This window comes from Belonocnema kinseyi, chromosome 6 (genome assembly GCF_010883055.1).
Source record: "Belonocnema kinseyi isolate 2016_QV_RU_SX_M_011 chromosome 6, B_treatae_v1, whole genome shotgun sequence".
NCBI lineage: Eukaryota > Metazoa > Arthropoda > Insecta > Hymenoptera > Cynipidae > Belonocnema > Belonocnema kinseyi.
Genome location: NC_046662.1, coordinates 13,122,011 through 13,144,381, shown reverse-complemented (window position 1 = coordinate 13,144,381; position 22,371 = coordinate 13,122,011). Strand labels below are relative to the sequence as shown.

Here is a 22,371-nt window from a genome sequence, read left to right as displayed (position 1 = left end):
AATACCAGGAATTTTGGGAATTTAGAATATTAAAAGATTTCAGGGGATTTCAATATTTAAGGATTTTAGGGAATTACAATATTTAAGGATTTCAGGAAATTTCAATATTTAAGGATTTTAGCGAATTCTAATATTTAAGGATTTCAGGGAATTTCAATATTTAAGGATTTGAAGCAATTCTGTTATTTCTCGATTTCTTCTCAAGATTTGTAAAACTCTCACTTAAAAAATAAATTCACTCTTATTTCCCGGTTTCATAAAATTCCTGTCCTTGTAAAATTACAAATTAAACAAGATAGCAAAAAATAAAACGGACTGCTTTTTTAAATTAATAAGTTCTTTATATTTAAAAAAAAATAAATAAAAAATAATAATAAAATCCGTACCAACCTTTTTTGTGAGAAATGGATTCAGTCTTCTATTTTGGCAATATTTTCCTAAAAGAAGGTTTAATGGCAAAATAACTCTCGGAAAATGAATGAAGGAACCACCAGTTGAAAAGACAATCGTTTGTTTTTATTAACACCAATTATAAACTATTATTCGAACTTGCCCACAAATTCTCAACTACAATTTTACAATATCAAGAACTAAATACTCTCTTTTTTTCCTATAAACAAATTCTCGTTAAACAACCTCCTCCGTTTTCCAGCATAAAAAATTATTTTTGTTTTATAAAACTATTTTAATCGAAATCTGAAGCTACTTGCGATATGCAGGGAAAAAATATTTTCCCTCGCGAAGACACCCACTCGATCGGGAGTCCATTCTTTTATTTAAAATTATAGTTCTCTGCAATGAAATAGATTTCTTGTACTGTAGATAGTGCTTCTGGCGAAGAGCAATCTTGTAAAATCTTGATGAGCCAACATTTGCGAGAAAAAAAACCAGAAATATCATGAAATGACAAAATAGAGAGATTTTCAACGTTAAAAAGATTCGCATAAACTAATTAATATCGCTTGGTGAAACTCCACAGACAAGGGGAGACCGCCAATTCTAAATTTACCTGATAATTCTGAAAAAAGTAATTTTTTCCTTGAAAAAAAAAAAAAAACATTAAAAAAAGTTTCTTACCACGAGAATCGAACACGCAACCTCCGGACTATGAAGTCTCCCCTTGTTGGAAACGAAAAATTAACATACTAAAAAAACGAAAAGGCACCATTAAAAAATGATGTTGAGTCATCTAGAAATTAAAATCAGTTTTCTTTTTCCTAGTTACACATTTATGGGCAGGTCTGCCTTAAGTTTCGCTGAATAATTCGTATAGTTTAAGCAATTGCATAATTGATAACAAACTGAATTTTCTTACGTACAAAAGGCTGAAGTTATCTTACGATTTAAATGGAATTACGTCGGACATTCTGTTTTTTCCTAAAGTGCACCCAAACTTGGCCTTTCATCAAATCCGGATTTGTATCCAAGTCCAGTATTTTCCTCCCCTCGTTCGTCTAAAGAGATATTTTTTTTGATTTTGGTACAGAACGGACATCGATATTTCAAGAAGCGTTCAACGTTTCGCGGTTTAAATTAAAGCTAATCATTAAGACGGACTGTTCAATTGTTGAGGATACAAAAGTCGTCAGGGTAAAAGGCCATCAGAACTTAGTACAGACGATGCTGATAACGATTGACGTCCTTAACTTACAAAACAATCGGAACAATAAATAATCTTACAATGCAAAATTGCATTTTAGTATTAAAAGGCGCGTCACATTTTCATATTCAAGAGTCTGGCTTGATAATACTTTTCGAATCCTTTATCATTCGGCACGTTTGAAGTAGAGTTTAACATTTTTTTTTTCTAACAACACTGAGAAATTTAACATGTTTTTTTTTTGTTTCATAATATTTTTATCTTCAAATATTTAAATAATTCTCTACCTCAAAACTACCTCCACTCCTGCAAACTGCAGCACCACATTTTATAGACCTTTGAAGAAAAAATTTGCTAAAAAAATTATTATTCAACTTTTCATATTTTTGTAATGCAAAAATCATTCTAAAAGTCTTAAAATTTACAAAAATTCTCTCAATACAGGTTTTCCAGACCTGATTTCTATAAAAGTTCCCGAATTTCTTCATTTTCGAGAATCTAGAGAAACTCTCATTAATTTAGTCAATCGAATTCGATACCTTCGAGCTCAAAAAAAAAAAAAACAAAACTCGAATTTTAATAAATTATTTAAAATTATTTAAAATTATTTTGAATACACTTGAATTTCTTGGAATAACTTTTTTTTTTAATTCTATGTATTTTTTTCTTTAAAATCCTTTTGAAGCCTAACTTTTCTTTAAATCTTCTGAATTCCTCTGAACTTTCGGGATTCTGAATTATCTGAATTAAATATTTTCAGATTATGTAGTGCATTCAAAGAATTCGGAAAATTCCGAGAATTTCAGGAATACAGAATATTCAAGGAATTGAGGAAATTTAAAGATTTCAAGGAATTCACAGAATTTCAGGGATATCAGGGAATTTATAATATGCAACGAATTTTAGGAATTCAGAATAGTCAAGGATTTCTGATATTTTTTGGAATTCGGAGAATTACTAAAAAGTCAGAAACTCCAATTATTAGGGATTCAAGAAAATTTTAATTATTCTAGGATTTCCGAAAATTAAACGAATTTAGATATTTTCAGGAATTCAGGGAATTCCGTATACTGAGGCAATTTAGAGAATTTCAGGGATTGCAGAGCATTAAGAGATTTTTAGAAATTTACAGAATTTATAATCTTTAAGGAAGAATATTCAAAGATACCTAAGATTTTTAGAATTCAGAGAATTCATAGAATTCGTAATCTACCAATAATTTCAGAGAATTCCAACCTTGAAGGATTCGAGGAAATTCTGATTACTCAAGGTTTTCCGGGAATTTAAGAAATTTAGAAATTTTCGGTAATTCCTGGAATTCCTAACATAACAGAAAATTTCAGAGAATTCCTAAATGATCCGAGACAATTCTGATTATTATTCAAGAATGTCCAGAATTTAGATCATTCAAGAATTTCAGAAATGAAGTATTTTCAATAATTTCACAGATTTTAGAGACTTCTGAGAATCCAAGGCATTCTGAGATATTCTGGAATTCTGTTATTTATCGATTTCCAGGAATTTATAAATTTTTTGAAGTTTTGGGAATTCCGAATATTCAAAGAATTTCAAGAATTTCAGGAATTGAAGGAATTTTGAATAATAAAGGACTTTAGGGAATTCCAATATTCAAGGATTTCAGGGAATTCGGTTGTTCAACGATTTTCAGAAAGTAATAAATTTTCGGGAATTCTGAATATTTAAGGAATTGAGAGATTCCAGAGAATTTCATGAGTTTGGAGTATTTGTGTAATTCCGTAATTTCAGGGATTTCAGGGATATTCATTGATTCCAGAGCATTTAGGGAATTCAAGGAATTTCAAGGATTCGGAATAATACTTAGGGATGTCATAGAATTCAGAATATTAACGGAATTCAGAATATTAAAGAATTGCAGAAAATTTCAGAGAATTTCAGCATTTCTGATATTTTCAAGAATTCAGAGATTTTGAGGAATTCAGAGAATTTAGAATATTTAACGAATGTCAAAAATTCAGAATATTTCAGGATTTCTGAGTGTTTTTGGAATTCAGAGAATTCCCAATATACCAGATGTTTCCGGGAATTCCAAGAAATTCTAATTATTCAAGGCTTTTCGAGAGTTTAAGGAATTTAGAAATTTTCAGGAATTCAAAATATTAAAATAATTCAAAGATTTCAGAGCATTTAGGTATTTCTAAGAATTGAGAATATTTCAGAATCTCAGGGAATTCAAGGATTTTAGAGATTTAAAGGATTTCTGAGTATTTAAGGCATTCTGAGATTTTCCGAAATTCAGAATATTAAAGGATTTTAGGGAATTCCAATATTTAAGGGTTTGAAGGAATTCTGTTATTCAATGATTTATAAGAATTAGGGAATTCAGAATATTCAAGGAATTTCTAGAATTGAAAATATTGAAGTAAAACAATAATATCAAGAATTCGGCATTTTTAAGTAGATCATGAATTTCTGAGAATTCGAAAATTGTCAGGGATTCCAGGGCATTTAGGGAATTTAAGGTATTCAGAATAATCAGGGATTTCTGAGATTTTTAGAATTCAGAGAATTCATTGAATTACTAATATACCAGGAATTTCAGGGGTCCAAACCTTTAAGGATTCGAGGAAATTCTGATTATTCAGGATTTCCGAGAATTCAAGGAATTTTGAATATATTTAAGAATTTCTGATAATCCAAGGCATTCTGAGATTTTCTGGAATTCCAAGAATTGATTTAATCCCTAATATGACAGGAATTTCAGGGAATTCCAATCTTTAAGGATTTTAGAAAATTCTAATTATTCAAGGACTTCCGGGAGTTTCTAGATGTTGAGAAATTCCGAATATTTGAGGAATTCAAAGATTTAAGAAAATTGAGGGATTTCGAAGAATTTATATATTTTAGGGAATTCTGAGAATTTAGAATATTTGAAGAATTTCAGGAAATCAGAATATTCAAGAACTTTGCGAATTTCTGATAATCCAAGACATTCTGAGACATTCTGGAATTCCGAGAATTGATTGAATTTCTAATATGACAGGAATTTCAGGGAATTTCAATATTTAGGAATTTTAGAAAATTCTAATTATTCAAGGATTTTCGAGAATTTAGAGATTTTGACAAATTTCAGGAGTTCAGTATATTAAAGGATTTTAGGGAATTCCAATATTTAAGAATTTGAAGGAATTCTGTTATTCAACGATTTACAGGAATTTATAAATATTCAGGAATTCAGGAAATTCCATTCCTTAAAGACTTAAGGAATTTCGGATTATTCAAGGATTTTCGAGAATTTAGGCAATTTAGAGAATTGCAGAAATTCAAGAAATTCCGAATATTTAAGGAATTCAAGGATTTCAGAAGTTTGGAATATTTAATTAAATCAGGAATTTCTGAGAATTCAGAAATTTTCATGTATTCCAGAGCATTTCGGGAATTCAACAAATTTCAAGAATTTGGAATATTGAAGTAAATCAGGAATTTCTGAGAATTCAGACATTTTCAGGGATTCCAGAGCATTCCGGGAATTCAAGGTATTCATTACATTCAAGAATTTAACTGGTTCCAGAGAAATCAAGGATTTCACAGAATTGGGAGAAATATTAGATTTCCGAGATTTTAAGGAATCAGCGATTTTTAGGAAATGTAGAAATGCAGGCATTCAAAAGATTTTTTAAAAATACCAAGAATTCAATGTAAATTTAAAATGTACTAAACCAAAGAGTATTAATTGATAAATCTGTCTGCTATTGGCCGCGTAAAACGTGTAAGAAAAACGAAAGAACCATCTCAAAAAGTAGAGTAATTCTTTTAGACAACCAACACCAGAGTTTTCGAGATTTAGAAGTAACACTCCGAGAGATGCCTTTTTTTTTATTTAAAGACATCGAATTCCCCTTTTGTTTTCGAGATTCGGCTATTTACAGACTTGGAGAATTAAATTCGATCACAAAGTGACGCTTGATAATTGTTGTTCCCTACGAATGAGTCAAGTCCTTAAAGCTAGTACGATTCTATTCGGTCTGTGGTATTTACACTTGCGTAGGTGGTGGTACCCTGAAGAGGATTATTTTGGAGAAGAGGTGCAGCGGAGCTCGTAGACGGCCGATTCTCGATCGACTCTTTGCGTCTTCTGTCGCACTGCTCGAGCCTTCTAGGTCTTCGGCAGGACATCACGTCTGCAAAAATATTCCCAAATTATCAACAGAACGCCGAAAAACTCACCTTTCAAAAGCACACATCAAACGCCACAAGTTCAAGTGTCACGGAAAATTAGCTTCTACTTCAAAATACAAAAAAAAATATATGTTTTAGTATTTTTTTAGTATAGCTATACTAGAATCCAAAACTATTTGATACTCTAAATAAAAATTAATCAACGTAGATGAGATACACCTAAAAAATAAGGGTTTTGTAGCCTATTTAATATGGTATTTTATATGTTTAACTCTTTTATTTTTATTGCACTTGAAAAATTTAGTAATCCTACACGGAGAGAAATTTCGGGAGATTAATTCAAGGCACTACTCCTTGATTTTATTGTACTTTCGCGCGAGAACTAAGATCTCGTAACCCTTGTTTTTAAAGCATAGGTCTCGGAATATGCATAGAGTTTAGCGATTTTATTACAAATAATGGTTTTCTTCATTTTCTAGTACTTCAACTAATATCACAAAGATATTTTTAAATATTTTAGTATGATCGATTAATTAATAATTAAATAATAATAAAAACATAATCATTTCTTGAATTTGTCAATAAAGTTCGTGTCTTTGAATATTAATTCAAACAAATTTTTATTTTATCCACTTATATACCTAAAGTTCAGTGTATATTTTGATAAAATTGATATGGGTATTATAACAAATTCAATTTAAACCGCTTAAAATTCCTAACTTTTCAAGTAAAGAATTGGATTTTCAAAAAGATAGATGAATTTTCAATCAAGAAGATTAACTTGCAACCAGAAAAGACGAGTTTTTGAATTAAATACATAAATTGTTAACTAAATTGTTGAATTTTTTAATGAAAAAACATTAATTTTGAACAAAAAATGGGGTGGTTAAATTTTGTTCCAGGAGAATTGATTTTCAGTTAAGGAAACGAATTTTCTACAAAACTGTTTAATTTCAAACCAAATAGTTGAATTATGCACCAAATTGTTCAATTTTCAATTCGAGAATGTAAATTTTCAACCAATAGTTTAATATATCGTTAAAAAAATTATTTTTAAATAAAAAAAACGGAATTTTCAAAACAAAAAACAGGATTTAGTCAACAAAATCAAATTCTCAATAAAAAACTTGAATCCTCAATAAAAGCAGATTAATTTTCTAATATAAAAGACGAATTCTGTAACAAATTGTTAATTTTCTACCCCAAAACATGAATTTTCAACAAAAAAGTTAATTTACAGCCAATCAATTGAATTTTTAACAAAATAGTTAAATTTTAAGTAAAAAATTAATTTTTAAGGAAAAAACAACTAAGTCTTAACTAAAATTATAAATCTGTAACAAAAAAAAAAACAAAAAAACTTTCAAGAAGGTAATTCAACTTTTAGTCAAGGAGTGGAATTTTCAGCATAAAATTTAATATTTGGTATTTTAACACAAAAATATTTTTAATTAAAATTTTAAAAAACAGTTGGATTTAACCAATAATAACGAATTTCTATCAAAATACTTTAATCCTTAACTAAAAAAGATTAATTTACAACCAAAAAAGTTTCATTTTACCCCGAAAAAGATAAAAATTCTACCAAAAGGGATGAATTTTTATTGAAATAGTTGAAGTTGTTCTTTCTGAAAAAAAGATAAATTTTCAATCAAATATATAATAGTTAAATGTTCAGTTACAAAAAATTAATTTTTAGTAAAAAAAAAAAAAGAATTTTCAACAAAATACATAAATTTTGTAACCAAATAGTTCAATTTTCTATGAAATAAAATCAATCTTTGTTTATTTTTATGTATTTGATTTAATTAAATTTAGTTAAAAAACCATTTCTCTGTTACAAATTAATCATCTTGGTTAAAAATTCAAACAAAAAACTGAATTTTTAACTAAAAAAATATCAAGTTTACACCAAAAATGGAATAGTTTAATTTTCAGTTAAAAAAATTAATTTTTTCACAAAAAAGCAGATTTAATTGAAAAGAAACTTAATTCAACTTTCAACTACGTATTTTTTATTTTAAAACAAATACGTGAATTTTCAACTAAAATTATGAATATTCAGATAGAATACTTGAATTTTCAACCAAAAAGATGAATTTTCTACCACAAAGACGATTTTTCAACAAAATAAATATATTTTTAACGAAATATTTGAATTATCAACTACAAAAAGACAAGTTTTCAATCAAAAAGTTGAATTTTAAACTAAAAAAGATCAGGTTTCAAACAAAAATAAAACAGTTGAATTTTAAACAAGAAAGATTAATTTTCAACTGAAATGATCAATGTGTAACTGAAATAGTAAATTTTTTGAACAAAAAGATGGATTTGTAACCAAGCAGATTAATTCTTACAAAAGACGAATTTAAAAGAAAATACACGAATTTTCAATTAAAATGATAAATTTTCAACCAACAATTGAATAGTAAAATTCTCAGTTAAAAGTTAATGTTCAACCAAAGAAATGAATTTTCATTCATTTTTGTTTTAAACCAAAAACATGAATTTTAAAATAAAATAATACGAGTCTTAAACTAGAATAATTAAATTTCAAACAAACAGATTAATTTACAATCCAGAAGATTAATTTCTACCAAAAAAGTCCAAAAAATTTCAGAATATTTAATAGTTACATTTTCAGTAAATAAAAATAATGATTTTCAGAAAAAAAAATCTTCAAAAAAATAGTTAAAGTTGTAAATGGAATAGTTAAGTCTTCAGTAAAAAAATTCATTTTAAGTGAAAAAAAACGAATTTTCAAGAAAATAAATAATAATACTAAATAATTAAATCTTCATTCAGAAAAGTTAACTTCGGAACGAAAAATGCAGTAGTTGATATTTCAACTAGAAAATAATTAAACTTCTAATCATAAACGATGGGATTCAGCCAAAAAGAACCAATTTTCAACAAAATAGATGAATTTCAAACAAAATACTTGAATTTTCAACTAAAACCGATCAATTTTCAAACAAAAACAGAATAGTTGAAATTTCAGTTTAGAAAAAATTAATATCGAACAAAACAAAAACGAATTTTCAACTAAATAGTTCAATAGAGTAATGTAAGGCTACTTTTATAATCGAAGAATCATTATTATTCAATTTAATATTACAATTAAAAAAATATATCCTCTCGAAAAATTTCCCTGACTAAAAAAATTCCCTAAATTACCCTACTCCCTCTCCTTATCCTACATTTCTGCCCGGGACTGCAAAACCCTAATAATTAAAAAAATTCTGGAACACTAAAAAAAAAAAACTAAACCCAAAAAAATCTTTCGCTTTCACGTTTATTTAATTTTAACCGACATTCACAATTGAAATAATTCTCACAAGTTCACAATTCTTGGAATCTGATCAAAGTTGAATAATTGAAAAGAAGAGAATCAAAGGCCTAAAAATAAAATAAAAAAATTACTTAGTGTTGAAAATCTCTTTTTATTATTGAAAAATCGTATACTTTTCTCCAAGTAGGAAGCATAACATAAGCTCTGGTACACAAAAAAATACAAAATTAAAAATATACAAGCATTTGACGAACACATTTATCCACAACATTGTGCATCTTCTAAAATTACTTATAATAAATCATTGAGTAGCTGTTTGTCAGTCTTAGTGTCACAATTACAAAAATATAAAATATAAATTCGGATTTCTTAGTTTGACAGAAAAAAAAGAAGCGATCCCCAATTTCAAGTTTGCAAATTAAAATCCCAATAATACAAATGTCCTAATTTCCCTTTTAAACATAACTTTTTTTTACGACTCTGACAGAAAGAAAAAAAAAGAAGAAAAATAAGCGAAAATAAAACTAAGGCGAGAAAATAAGATCGTGCACTCTTACGCAGTACAGAACTCAGTCATCGTGTCTCCAGGACTTTTGATTACAAACAAAATGGCGACGTTTTGCGCTACTTAGACTCTTCACAGGCTGCAGAGTGCTCGCGAATGATTAATCATTAATGATTAATTACAAATGATTAATTATTAATGATCAATCAGGAATCACTAAAACAAATTGTCTATCATCTATCCAAATCGATAACCCGAAAAGTGGGAATAACGATAGTTGAGGGAGATTTGGGTTTGCTTACACGTTGGTTCAGGGAAGTTTCTTGTACGCTGTCCAGATTTCCTCGCATGGCTCTCTTGTGATTGGCCAGCTTCTCCCGATTCATCGGCGAGCCTAGAATCACCAATTTCCACACCGTGAACTTTACGTGCTCACTTTACCTAGCGTTAAATAAAAAGGACAATCGCGAATAGATGCTGGGCCCAGGACCGATTGAATCATTACTATCAGCAGTATTTTGTCAAATTTCATTACAATAATTCTACACAACCTGGACTCTAAAAAATGAGTAGCTTTTAAGTTACAAATAAAAAATAAAACATTTTTTTTTCAAAAGCATTTTTATCTGGTACTATTAAAACTTATTAGCATAAAAAATCGGCCGTTAGCTCAAGCATTAGCGCTTCGGCTACATTGAAGCGATTTTGTTCGATTCGATTCTGGCTATTTACAAATTTTTTATTCCTTAAAATGTTTATGAATCTAATTTTCAGATTTTTTCACCCGCATTTTTAATTTTTTCAAAAGATTAATTGGAAAATAAAGAACTATCATCCAGGTCAAGTTGGTACTCATATTTCGTACCTTCCGAAGCGAAATTTTCTTTGATGCGAAAAAAAATCAGGTCCTATCCAAAAGATACTTTGAAAAAATATTTTCTTGTAAAGACTCATTTTGTATCCGATAAAATACTAGGTTTAAAACCCACGATGACACATCGAATATTAAATATGATTGTTAAACATTAAGAAAACAATAACATTTATGGTAAATAAATTCATTTCGCGAAAAAGACAATAAAGTTTTTTAAAAAATCAGTTTTTCTATTAAGAAGGCGTTATAAAAATTTTTATCAGCATAATTTTTAAAGATTATCAATGGGAATTATATTTATAAACATTTTAATAAATAAAAAAATGAAGGCACTGAGAATCAAATACGCAAACTTTCGACTATGAAGCTGAAGCGCTATTGTCTGAGCTATTTCTTGATTGAAAAGATCTTCAATTTTAAAAAAATCAAAATATCTTAGGCAGTTTCAGAGAAAAATGCATTTGAAAAAAATATATTTTTTTATACATACCTCAAAAAATACTCATTTTGAGAGTTCAGGTGTAAAATTTGGTTCCCAAATAAGAATTTTCTGAGGAATTCTGCCAAAATTTTCCGAAAACCCCAAAAAGCATATTTTTCTTGATTGACTTCAACATTATTTGTAATTTAAAATTGTTTTAAAGAGATTTCCAGATCTCTATGAAATACGTCATTTTTGTTTGTAATAATTTTTTTTATTGAAAAAAACCTTCTCGACAATCATCCTAAAAAGGTGAAAAAAGTCCTCTTTTTAAAATATTGAAAAAATCAGTGATAATTTTTAATTTCACTTACTCATGAACTTTATGGAAATTATTTATCAGCATTTTCGACTCTTAAAAACCCTCATTGGGTAGATTTTTGTTTTATTATCCAATATTTCACAAAAATTAATTTAACAAAAAAATCAAATTAAAATTTTATTTTCATTCCCTGGTGGAAAATTTTCTTTAAAAAATAGAAAAAAAAAACTATAACCATTTTTACAGAAGAATGCAAAGAAATAAGCCAAATTGCGAGAGAGAAAAAACAGAAAATTATAATTTTTACTCATTATTTGGACCAATTTTCTACTATTTGTATTTTTTATTTTTAGAAGTATACCAAAATTTACAGTTATTGCATCAAAATACTTGTTTAATTTTCGATCTAGAATAACATTTTTATCTTTGTAAAGATTTATAGTTTAATATATAAAATAATAGTTTTTTGAATCTATAATTTAAGCATAACAGATTTTTTGTAATGAATAATTTTTTTAATAAACAAAAAATAAATTTATTGCAGTTTAATGTAAAATAAGCTCTTTCCAGTGTTTTAAATATGTTTTCCTAGGTCGAAAAAGAACAATTTTCGGATATAAAATAGGTTAATTATTGTATTATTTTGGGTAAAGTATTACAACTAAAATAACATACAACAATATACAACATTATACACAAAAAATACAAAAAAGTACTAAATTTGTCCAAATAATAGAGAAAAAGTTTTGATATCCTGTAATTTTTTTTGTAATTTATTATGATTTTCTGTAAAAATGATTGTAGTTTTTCGTACTTATTTGAAAAAAATGTAACAGAGATTAAAAATAAAAATTATAAAATTAAAAATATAAAACTACAAGTGATAAAAAAAATCAAATAATTATACGAAACAATTTTTGAATACAACCAATAAATTAAAAATTAAATCAAGAAAAACATGTATTTTTTCAGTGTTTTCGAGGCAATTTTAGAAGAATTTTCTCAGATCTTTCCTCTTCTGAAATTTTTATTTTACGCTACGCCCTATCATATTATATTTTTCATTTATTTATCTTCTTTTCAATCAAAAAACTTTTAGAACACGTGTTGAAAACATTTCTATGATTAAACAATACTGATATCTGAAAATATTATTGATAGAAAATGCGACTAATTAGTGAAAGCTTATTTTTTTAAATCGAACATTTTAATAGAATTTTTTTTTCAAAAATTCTTTTCGTACCTTCATATTATATGGCTACAAGTGCCCAGAAATTTTTTAAAATAAAAATTGAAGATTTTGGGCTGTATTCATGCGATTTAAAAAATAATGACCCTGAAAAAAGTGACTTAAAGTGGGAACCTTGAAAATTGCTAAATTGTGAAGAAAGCGATTTTGTTAAATTGTGAGCGTGAGTTATATTATTTTTTCATAGTGATGCTGGTGCAGTTTTATAATACAAAGTGCAATTTTTTAATGTTATTTATACTTTAAAAGATGCAAATTGACGCTTGAACGTGAGCTTTGACTCCTAGAAAATTAAATTTATGATTATTGACTAAGATAATTTATAACTTGGAGAGCATTTTTCAGACAAAACAATTTAATATATTTACTAGAAAAATATTTGTTAGTACGCATTAGGGTGGACAGAAAAATTCGAATTTTCGAAATTAGAAACGGCGCAATATAGAAAAACTGCCTTTTGGGAAGACAAATGAGCTCATAACAAAATTTTGAAATAGGTTAAAATTTCATCCTCGAGCTTCGCAGTCAAATTTTTCATTTTTAACGACTTTTTAAAATAATTTTTCTATTTTTTTTATCCAAATGTTATATATTTAGAAAGATGTAACAAATTATATTACAAGATATTCTGAAATATATTAGCACCGTTGCTTGATTAAACAATTAAATAATATTAAAAACATAAATCATTTCTTGAATTTGTCTTCAAAAAACATGAATTTAAATAATAATTCAAAAAAATTTGTATTTTATATCCTTATACTTGAAATTGAGTGCATATTCAGATAAAATCAACCAATTCAAAATACCTAACTTTTGAATGAAAAATATTGCATTTTCACCAAGGTTGGTGAATTTTGAAAACAAAAAATGGTTGGATTTTCAACTAAAAACATCAATTTTGAACCAAACCAAAAAGATACATTTTCGAGTAAAATGATAAATCTTCTGGAACATTTAGATTTTCACAAAAAAAAAAAAAAAAAAAAAAAAAAAAACAGAATTTCCAAATCAGAAGATTAATTTTCAAATAAAACGATTAATTTTCTACCAGGAATAGTTAAATTTTTAGTTGGAAAAAAATTAATTTTCAACAACATAAAAAAGAAACGAATTTTCAACCAAAGTCATGAATTTTTAACTAAAATGATGAATTTTGAATGAAAAATATGAATCTTTAACAAAAAGAGTTTAACTTTCAACCTAGCAGTATTATTTTCAACCAAAAACATGATTTTTCAACTAAAAGATTAATTTTATATAAAAAAGACGATTTTTCAACCAAATACATACATTTTTAAAGAAATAGTTGAATTTTCAATTTAAAAAGGCCATTTTTCAAACATATAGTTAAATTTTAAGCCCAAAAGATGAATTTTCAACTAAAAAAGACAATTTTTCAACCAAATAGTTGAACAAAAATTTGAATAAAATTTCAGCCCAAAAATATAATTAAAATTTACGTTATAAGTCTAATTTTCAACAACAAAATCAGATTTTTCAAATAAATACGTGAGTTTGTAATGAAATAAATAAATTTTCAATTTAAAAAAACCAAATTTACATCCAAATTATTAAATTTCGAACTCAAAAGTGTCAACTTTTTCTACCCCAAATGGAACGGTTAAATTTTCAGTTGAAAAAATTAACTTTCAAACAAACAGATGAATTTTCAACTAAAATGATAAATCTTCAACTGAAATTGTGGAATTTTATACCTTCCAGAAATATTAATTTTCAACCAATAATATTAATTTTCTACAAAAAAGACGAATTTTCCACAGATTGCATGAATTTAAAAAAAAAGTTTAATTTTGAAATAAAAAATATCAATTTTCAACCAAATAGTAGAATTTTCATCCACAAAAGGTAAAATTTCAACCCAAAATCAGATTTTCAGAAAATAGTGGAATTTTCTATTGGAAAATTTGTGTTTTTAGTTGAAAAAATTATTTTCAACAGATTAGTTACATTTACAAAAAGAGATGAATTTTCAATTGAAATGTTGAATCTTCAATAAAGAAAAAAAATTAATTTTTAATATAAAAACTATTTCAAAAACTACTTGAAGTATTTTCTTTTTCTAAAATTTGGCAGAGGGAAATTTAAAATGTTGAATAATTTTTTAACTAAATATACAAATAGTTGAATTTTTAACGAAAAAAATATCAATTTTCAACCAAAAATAGAACAATTGGATTTTCAGTTAAAAGAATTAATTTTCATCCAAACTCATAAATTTCCAACTAAAAAAGATCAATTTTCAACAAAAAAGGGAATTTTTGAATTTTCAGTTAAAAGAATTACTTTTTATTCAAACTGATCAATTTTCAACTAAAATGATTGATCTTCGTTTAAAATAATTAAATTTTAAACCTAAAAAATGGATTTTCAACTAAAAAATACAACAGATTAATTTTCAACTAAAATGATAAATCTTCAACTGGTATTGTGGAAATTTATACCTACCAAAAATATTAATTATCAACCAATAATATTAATTTTCTACAAAAAAATAGACGAATTTTCCACAAATTGCCTGAGTTTTCAAAAAATAGTTCAATTTTGCAATAAAAAAATCTAATTGTCAAACCAAAAAAATCAGATTTTCAGAAAAATAGTTGAACTTTCTACCGGAAAACTTGTGTTTTTAATTGAAAAAAATATTTTCAACCAAGTAGTTACATTTTCAAAAAGAGATGAATTTTCAATTAAAATGATGAATCTTAAAAAAATTAATTTTTAACCAATTCCAGCGAAAAAAGATCAATTTTCAACTAGTAGACAAAACAAATATCATCTAAAATTATTAAGAAATGGAATAGTTGAATTGTCAGTTAAAAGAATTAATTTTAATACAAACTGTTAAGTTTTCAATTAAAATTATGAATTTTTAACTGCAATAGCTGAATTTTTAACCAAAAAGATGAATTTCAGTTACTTGCTACCCGAAAAGATGAATTTTCAACAAAAAAATAAAATAAACTGTAAAAAAAAATTGAATAGTTAAATTTTCAGTTAAAAAAATTAATTATACTAAAATTCTACTAAAAAGAATGAAGTTTCAATCTGAAAAATTTTAATTTTAATTTCAAAGAGACGAATTTTTAACAAAGTATAAGTAGAATATTAGTGGAATTTTTTTACAAAAAAAAAAGTAACGTTTTTAAAAAATAACTGAATTTTCAACAAAAGAATTAATTTGTCAACTATACAGTTGATTTTGAAACATCATTATTGAATTTTCGACCCATCAAGGCGAATGTTCAGCCAAATAGTTAAATATTCAAAAACAAAAAAAAATCATTATAAAAAGATAAATTATTAACGAAAAATATAAATAAATAGTTAAATTTTCGTTTTAAAAAATGTATGAAAAAAACATTGTTGACAAAATAGTTGAATTATCAACAGAAGAACCTTGAGCTAATAAAATGAATTTTTAACGCAGTATTTTAACTTTTAGCCAGGCCATTAAATTTTTAATAAAAAATAATAATTTTTTTTATAATGATGAATTTACAATAAATTACAAAAAAATTCCCTTGAATTTTCTATCAACAATGAAATAGTTAAATTTTAACCAAAAATCTTCAAACAATAGGCAATTTTTTAGATTAAAACTTTAAATATTTGGTTAAAAATCCATGTATTCTGTTAAAAATTTGTCTTTAACGGTAGAAAATTAATCTTCTTAGTTAAAAATGTTTGGCTTTGTTGCAAATTTAAAAAATTTGTTGATTTGTTTTTGGTTTGAAAATTAATTGTTTTATTGAAAATTTTAGTATTCCATTTTTTCTGGAAAATTAATTCTTTTAGTTGAAAATTCAATGATTGGACTGAAGATTTATCTTTGTTAGTTGAAAATTAAGATTCCAACATGACAATTAATCTCTGTTGTTAAAAAACTAACTATTATGTCCAAAATTCAACTATTTGGTTGAAAATCGGACAATTTTGGTAAAAAATTAAACTATTTGGTTGAAAATTCGATTATTTTTAAGTAAAATTTAATTATTGAACTAAAAATTTTCCTATTTTATTGTTGATGAACGTTTCTTGTCCTTAGTCGAAAAATTATGCATTCTGTTTGAAAATTAATCTTTAAACAAAAATCATTTTCAACACAAAAAAAAAACTAATTTAAAAAGAATAGTTACATTTTCATATAAAGTGATGAAATTTCAACTAAAATGATGAATCTTGAACTGAAATTAGTTAAATTTTAAATCAAAAAGATGAATTTTCAATCAAAAATTGAGTACACATTCAAATTTTTACTTTCAAAAATTAATTTTCAACCAAAGATATGAATTTTAGCTCAAATGATGCAATATTTAACCGGAATAATTACGTTTTCAGTTTTAAAAAGAATTCATTTACATAGTGGCATGTTTCACTGATATCATTTTTTTTTAAATTTGCATTACTGTATCAAATAATAAATATAAATTTTTTCACCCATAAAAAATTGGTAAAAGAAATGATTAAAAATTGTATTAATCGACTTCAAAAATATTACTAGCCTTGATTTGTCTTCCCCAAAGACTACTTTTTCGCAGTACGTTTCTCCTTTCAAAAATCCCGGTTTTTTTTCTCGCCCAACCCTAGTGATTTGCCTTTAATTCCATTCTTTTTTTTTTCAAATCAATACTCTAAATTTTCAACACTTATTTTATTATCCAGTGCGCAAAATAATTTTAGCTTTACAACTGCGAATTAAATTAAAGACAAACCCGTTATTTTCCACCCTGTTGATGCCCACAAACATTTAATAAAAAAATTTTCAAATTTTCAGTTTCTTACCAATATAACTAAGTAGGACGGGTAGGAATATTAGTCCATGTGCTGCTCCAAACAGCACGATTCCTAAATACATTCTAAAGTAGAATACCTGAAAAATGCAAAAATAAATTGCAAATAAATTTTTGATTCCTTTCAAGAGAACAATCTCTTTTTATCCGAAAATATTTCTTCTCCTGGCGACAAAATAAGCTCACCTTAAATATTTGGCTCTTGGCGAAGCCAAGAACAATGATACCTCCGAATTTCGTGAGTGTAATTCCACTGAATACGGAACTTCCCATGTTCGTTAAAGAGTCCGCAACTCTCTCCACTCTCGTCGGTTGCACTGACACTGAGAAGGAATGTACTAAATGACTACAAAATTCGACGGCGATACCCACCGCCTGAAACAAAACCAAAACAAAACAAAAAAAGAATTAAAATACAATATTTTTTTTAAATCAGCGTGTTTTATCTGACCGGGAAATTGAAAATAAAACCGAGTCTCACAAGTCTACAAAAAAAAAAATAGTGTCATCACATTTTTCAAGAATTAAAAATGAACTAATGTTTATTTGAAATATATTTCTGGTTAAAAAGTTTATTATTTGGTTCAAAATTGAATTATTGTGTTGAAAATTCAACAAATATATTTTTAAAGTTGTTATACTTGATCGAAAGTTTGCTTTGTTGAAATTTTGTTTTTTTTTTGGCTTGAAAATTCAATATTTCTTTTTTCATTCACGACTAAACAATTATTATTGGATTCAAAATTCACGTTTTTTGTTACAAATTCATCTGTTTGGTTCAATTTAACTTTTTTCATTTAAAATAAAAATCTTTTCAGTTGAAATATCAACTATGATATTTTTCGTTGCAATTTGATAATTATTTTTTTCATGTGAAAATTTAACTATTAGATTTCTGGTTTAGTTGAAAATTCATGTATTTTCTTGAAGATTCGTCTTTTTGATAGACATTTCTTTTTAGTGACAAAGAAGTTTTTTTTTTTTAAATTAAAAATTCAACTATTTTTTTTCGATTTATCCTTTGGATTGAATTATACTTTTTTCAAATTAAAAATAAAAATATTATTAGCTAAAAATATCAACGATTCAAACGGACAAAGGACCGGGGATTTTATAAACTTACGGAACGAACATAGATTTCAATTTATGACATTTGTTACTATTATTTATTTCAATAATTTGTTTGAAAATTAATTTTTTTTTCATTAAAATTTAACTCGTGGTAAAAATTCATGTCTTTTGGTCAAAATTTAATATTTTTTTATTAAAAATGAATCTGTATGGTTGAAAATTAACCTGTTAAGGTTGAGGATTCCACTATTTTTTTCGAAAATTCGTGAATTTAATGATTCCATTTTGTTGAACACGTACGTATATTTTTGTTTTAATTCGTCTTTTTTAGTATAAATTTAGTCTTCTTGGTTGAAGATTTATAATTTTAGAGGAATATTCATCAATTCATTTTTTAAGCATTTTTTGTATTAAAAAAAAAAAAACATTTTTAGTGAAAGCAATTAATTTTTAACTTAACTGATGAATTATTTTTAACTAATATGATGGATACTCAATTAGAAGACGAATTTCAAAGAAAAAATCAGTTTTATTTTCATTTACAGATTAAGGAGAATTATTTTCAATAAAAATATAATTTTTTTCAATAAAATAGTTAAATTTTCGGTAAAAAATGCCTTTTCATTAAAAAAAAACAAAAAAAAAAACAAATTTTCAATCAAGTAGGTCACTTTCTCAACCTATCAAATGAATTTTTAATTAAAGTGATAAATATTTAACGAAAAAATTAATTTTCAATCAACTAAATTTATTTTTAATATAAAAGGTAAACTTTCAAATAAAAACTGGAATACTTGAATTCTCAACCAAAAAGAAAATTCATCAAACAATGAGATTAATATTCAAAGAAAGAAAATCATTTTCTACCAAAAAAAAATCGGCTTTCTATAAAAAAGTAGGTTTTTTAAAATCAAAATACGCGAATTTTCTACTAAATGAATTAATTTTCAATTAAAAAATATAAATTTACATCCAAATAGGTGAATTTTGAACTAGAAAAGGTCCACCTTTAACCAAATGAAAATCATTTCTACCAAAAAGGTGAATTTTCAACAAAAAAGATTAATTTTCTACAAAAAGATAAATTTACAATAAATTACATGCATTTTCAAAAAATAGTTCATTTTTTTAAAATATAAATGTTCAACCTTATAGTTGAATTTTCATCTAAAAGAGATAAAATTTCATCTGAAAATAAAATTTTTTAATATTTCGTTAAAAACATATTTCTAAAAAAAAGTTCGGATTGTCAGAAAAATGGCTACATTTTTTACTGGAATATTAAAATTTTTAGTTAAAAAATTGTTTTTCAACGAAGTAGTTACATTTTTAAAAAGAGATATTAGCTGAATTTTCCAAAGAATATAAAGGTATATTTCCAACGAAAAATATATAAAAAATTTTATATTATAATTCAGAAATATTTTCTCTTCGAAATACTAATTCTCTTCTAAAAATTGTTTAAAGTACTTTCTTTTTCTAACATTTTAAAGAAGGAATTTTTGAAGTTTTAATTCATTGACAAAATTCTCGTTACATGTAAAAAATGTCCCATTGCAAGTGAAATTATATTTCTTTACTGAAATTTCCTGTCCTAAAATAAAAACGATAATTACTTCCCTTCACATTAATGACATCAATAAACTTTAAATCAATAAACTTTAAAATTTTAAAAATTATATAATTTTAAGCTAGAAACATCAAAAATTAAAAAAATTTTAACTGAACACTTCTTAAATTAGAAATTAAATTATTTTCTTTTCTAATAGTTTAAACATCCTTGGAAGGCTTTAAAATTTTATTTCAAAATTTTCATAAATCTAGAATTTGTTTTAAATTCAAAATTATTTTGGAAATTTTTTCAGAACTTCTAAATATCTGTCAAAATTAATTGATTTTTTTTTACAATTTTCAGAAAATCCTGCAAATTTTAGAAAATTTCTTTACAATTTGAAAAATAATTTTTAAAGAATATTTAAAAAGTTCTTCAAAGATTTGAACAAAATTTTCAAAAAAGATTCTAGAAGATTTTAAGAAAACTTTCTAAAATTTGCATGCTAATTTTTTATCTTTTTAAAACTCCTAAATATCTCTTAAAATTATTTAAAAATTTTCTACAAATGTTAATTTGTAAATTATACATAAAAAATTTGAAATTTCGCTTACAAATTAAGCATTTTTCAAATACAACAATTAATAAAAATTTCAAATTGAATGGTTTAAAAATGGAATATTTTAGACTGAAACAATATTTTAAATTTAATAAAATCATTTAATTAAGAATATATTATGAATGCAATTTAAAAAATCGAACTCTGAAGCTAAAATTTTTCCCAATTTGAAGTAATAAAAGCTGAGTTGAAAATTAAAACACTCAAAGTGGAACAATTGAATTTTAAACTTTTAAAGTTCAAGTTTAATCTTTTTTATCCACGTATAAAATAGAAGATGTCAACACTTTTTCACTGAAATTTTTTAATTAAACTGCCAAATATATATATATATATATTTTTTACTTTTATAAATTGTAGGGTTCAACGATTCAAACTTAGTTCCAAAAAAATACTTAAAATACTTAAAATATTTCGAACTTTTATTTCAAAATCTTGAAGCATCTACTACATGTTGTATTATATTTTCTCAAATTTTTAATTATTTTTGAAATATTTTCAGCGCTTCTAAACATCTTTTAAAATTAATAAAATTATTCCTAAAAAATTTGATAACGTTTTTTTTTTTAAATCCTGCCAAATTGAGAGAAATTTTCTTCAAATCTTTCGTATTAATTTTTAATAACTTTTTAAAATCTTTTTAAATATTCTCTTAAAATTAATTTTTCAAAATATAAAGTCATTTTTAATTTTCCTAGGACATTTATTTATTCTTCAGAAGCCTTTCAAAACTCTTAAAATGCTTGAAAATTTTTTATTCGAAATCTGCCAAAATGTATGTATCGTTTTGAATTAATTAAGCCGTGGGCTATTCGTGCCAAAATTGTGGTACAAATAGCCGGATCTTGTCGGTACACGTAGACACTGCATTTAAATTATTTCAAGTTTTAATAGGTTTTCAAATGTTATTTATACATTAAAATTCAACCATTTGTTTGAAAATTTAGTTTTTTTTTTATATAGAAGAATCAAAATTATAATGTTCAAAGTTTAGTTTCAAATACTTAATTTGAATATTTTAGAATGAAATAATACTTGAAACACTTTTAATACTTAAAGTACAGATAAATTAAAAAAAAAAAAGATTTATTTATTGAATAAAAATCTTTTTTATCCAAAAAGGCTTTTATTTTTTCTTTGTTCCCGGTCAAAAAAAAAAAAAAAAAATTCACTGTCATTTTCCGGTCTCAAAAAACTCTCAGTGAGTTTTTTGACTTTCCCGATCCAGCGGAATTTGGCTACAATGAGAAGTAAATTCCTTGACTTCTAATTCAATTCTCCATTTACCTGTAAATTATTTAAAAAAAAAAAGAATTTAGTTGTTTAAATGCAAAAACCCACCATAACTAAATTAACTAGAGACACAGCATTGAGCGTAATGTGCCACCAGTACATCAGTCCTCCAATGTTCACGACAATCATCGCGATCGTGATGATGACAACAATCGAGGAGAAGATATCAAGTCCCATCAACAGAAACGTGACAATGAATATCGCAAAAAGCGAGATGGCAATACTCTTCAGAGTGTCCGACCACATTGTTAAATACTGTTCATAAAATACGTAGAAGACACTGTAGGGGAAAACTTGAACAGTGGCCGTCTGATTCCAATTTCGTAGATTCCTGTTCAGCATTTGTTCAATATTCGCCGATATATTTCGGGCAGCTCTCATCGACTCGTAATAATCCGCCGAGGTTTTCAAAATCGAATGATAGGCCATGAAGTAGGTCGCGTCGACCTGAGATTGATGCGTTTTTGGATTTGTCTTGTAATTCACCGCGTGCCCGTAAGCAGCGTGACCACCTTTCGCACAATCTACGTCGGGATTGTCCTGCAGGAAGAAGGAGATGTATTTCTCGAAATCTTCGGCTTCAGGTCGATTGTACTTGTTT

General features: G+C 25.7%; 1 protein-coding gene across 1 annotated transcript in view; it reads right to left on the bottom strand.

The window, feature by feature from the left end:
* Positions 1–9,184: 9,184 nt before the first annotated feature.
* Positions 9,185–22,371, bottom strand: part of LOC117175268 (NPC intracellular cholesterol transporter 1) — a 91,937-nt gene continuing 78,750 nt past the window's right edge. Inside the window, exons 15-18 of the mRNA XM_033364976.1 lie at positions 21,819–22,364; positions 17,422–17,610; positions 17,228–17,315; positions 9,185–9,949 (exon numbers count right to left, since the gene is read on the bottom strand). Of these exons, the coding sequence (XP_033220867.1) occupies positions 9,789–9,949; positions 17,228–17,315; positions 17,422–17,610; positions 21,819–22,364 (984 nt within the window). The 3' untranslated portion in view covers positions 9,185–9,788. The remainder of the gene's footprint in view (positions 9,950–17,227; positions 17,316–17,421; positions 17,611–21,818; positions 22,365–22,371) is intronic.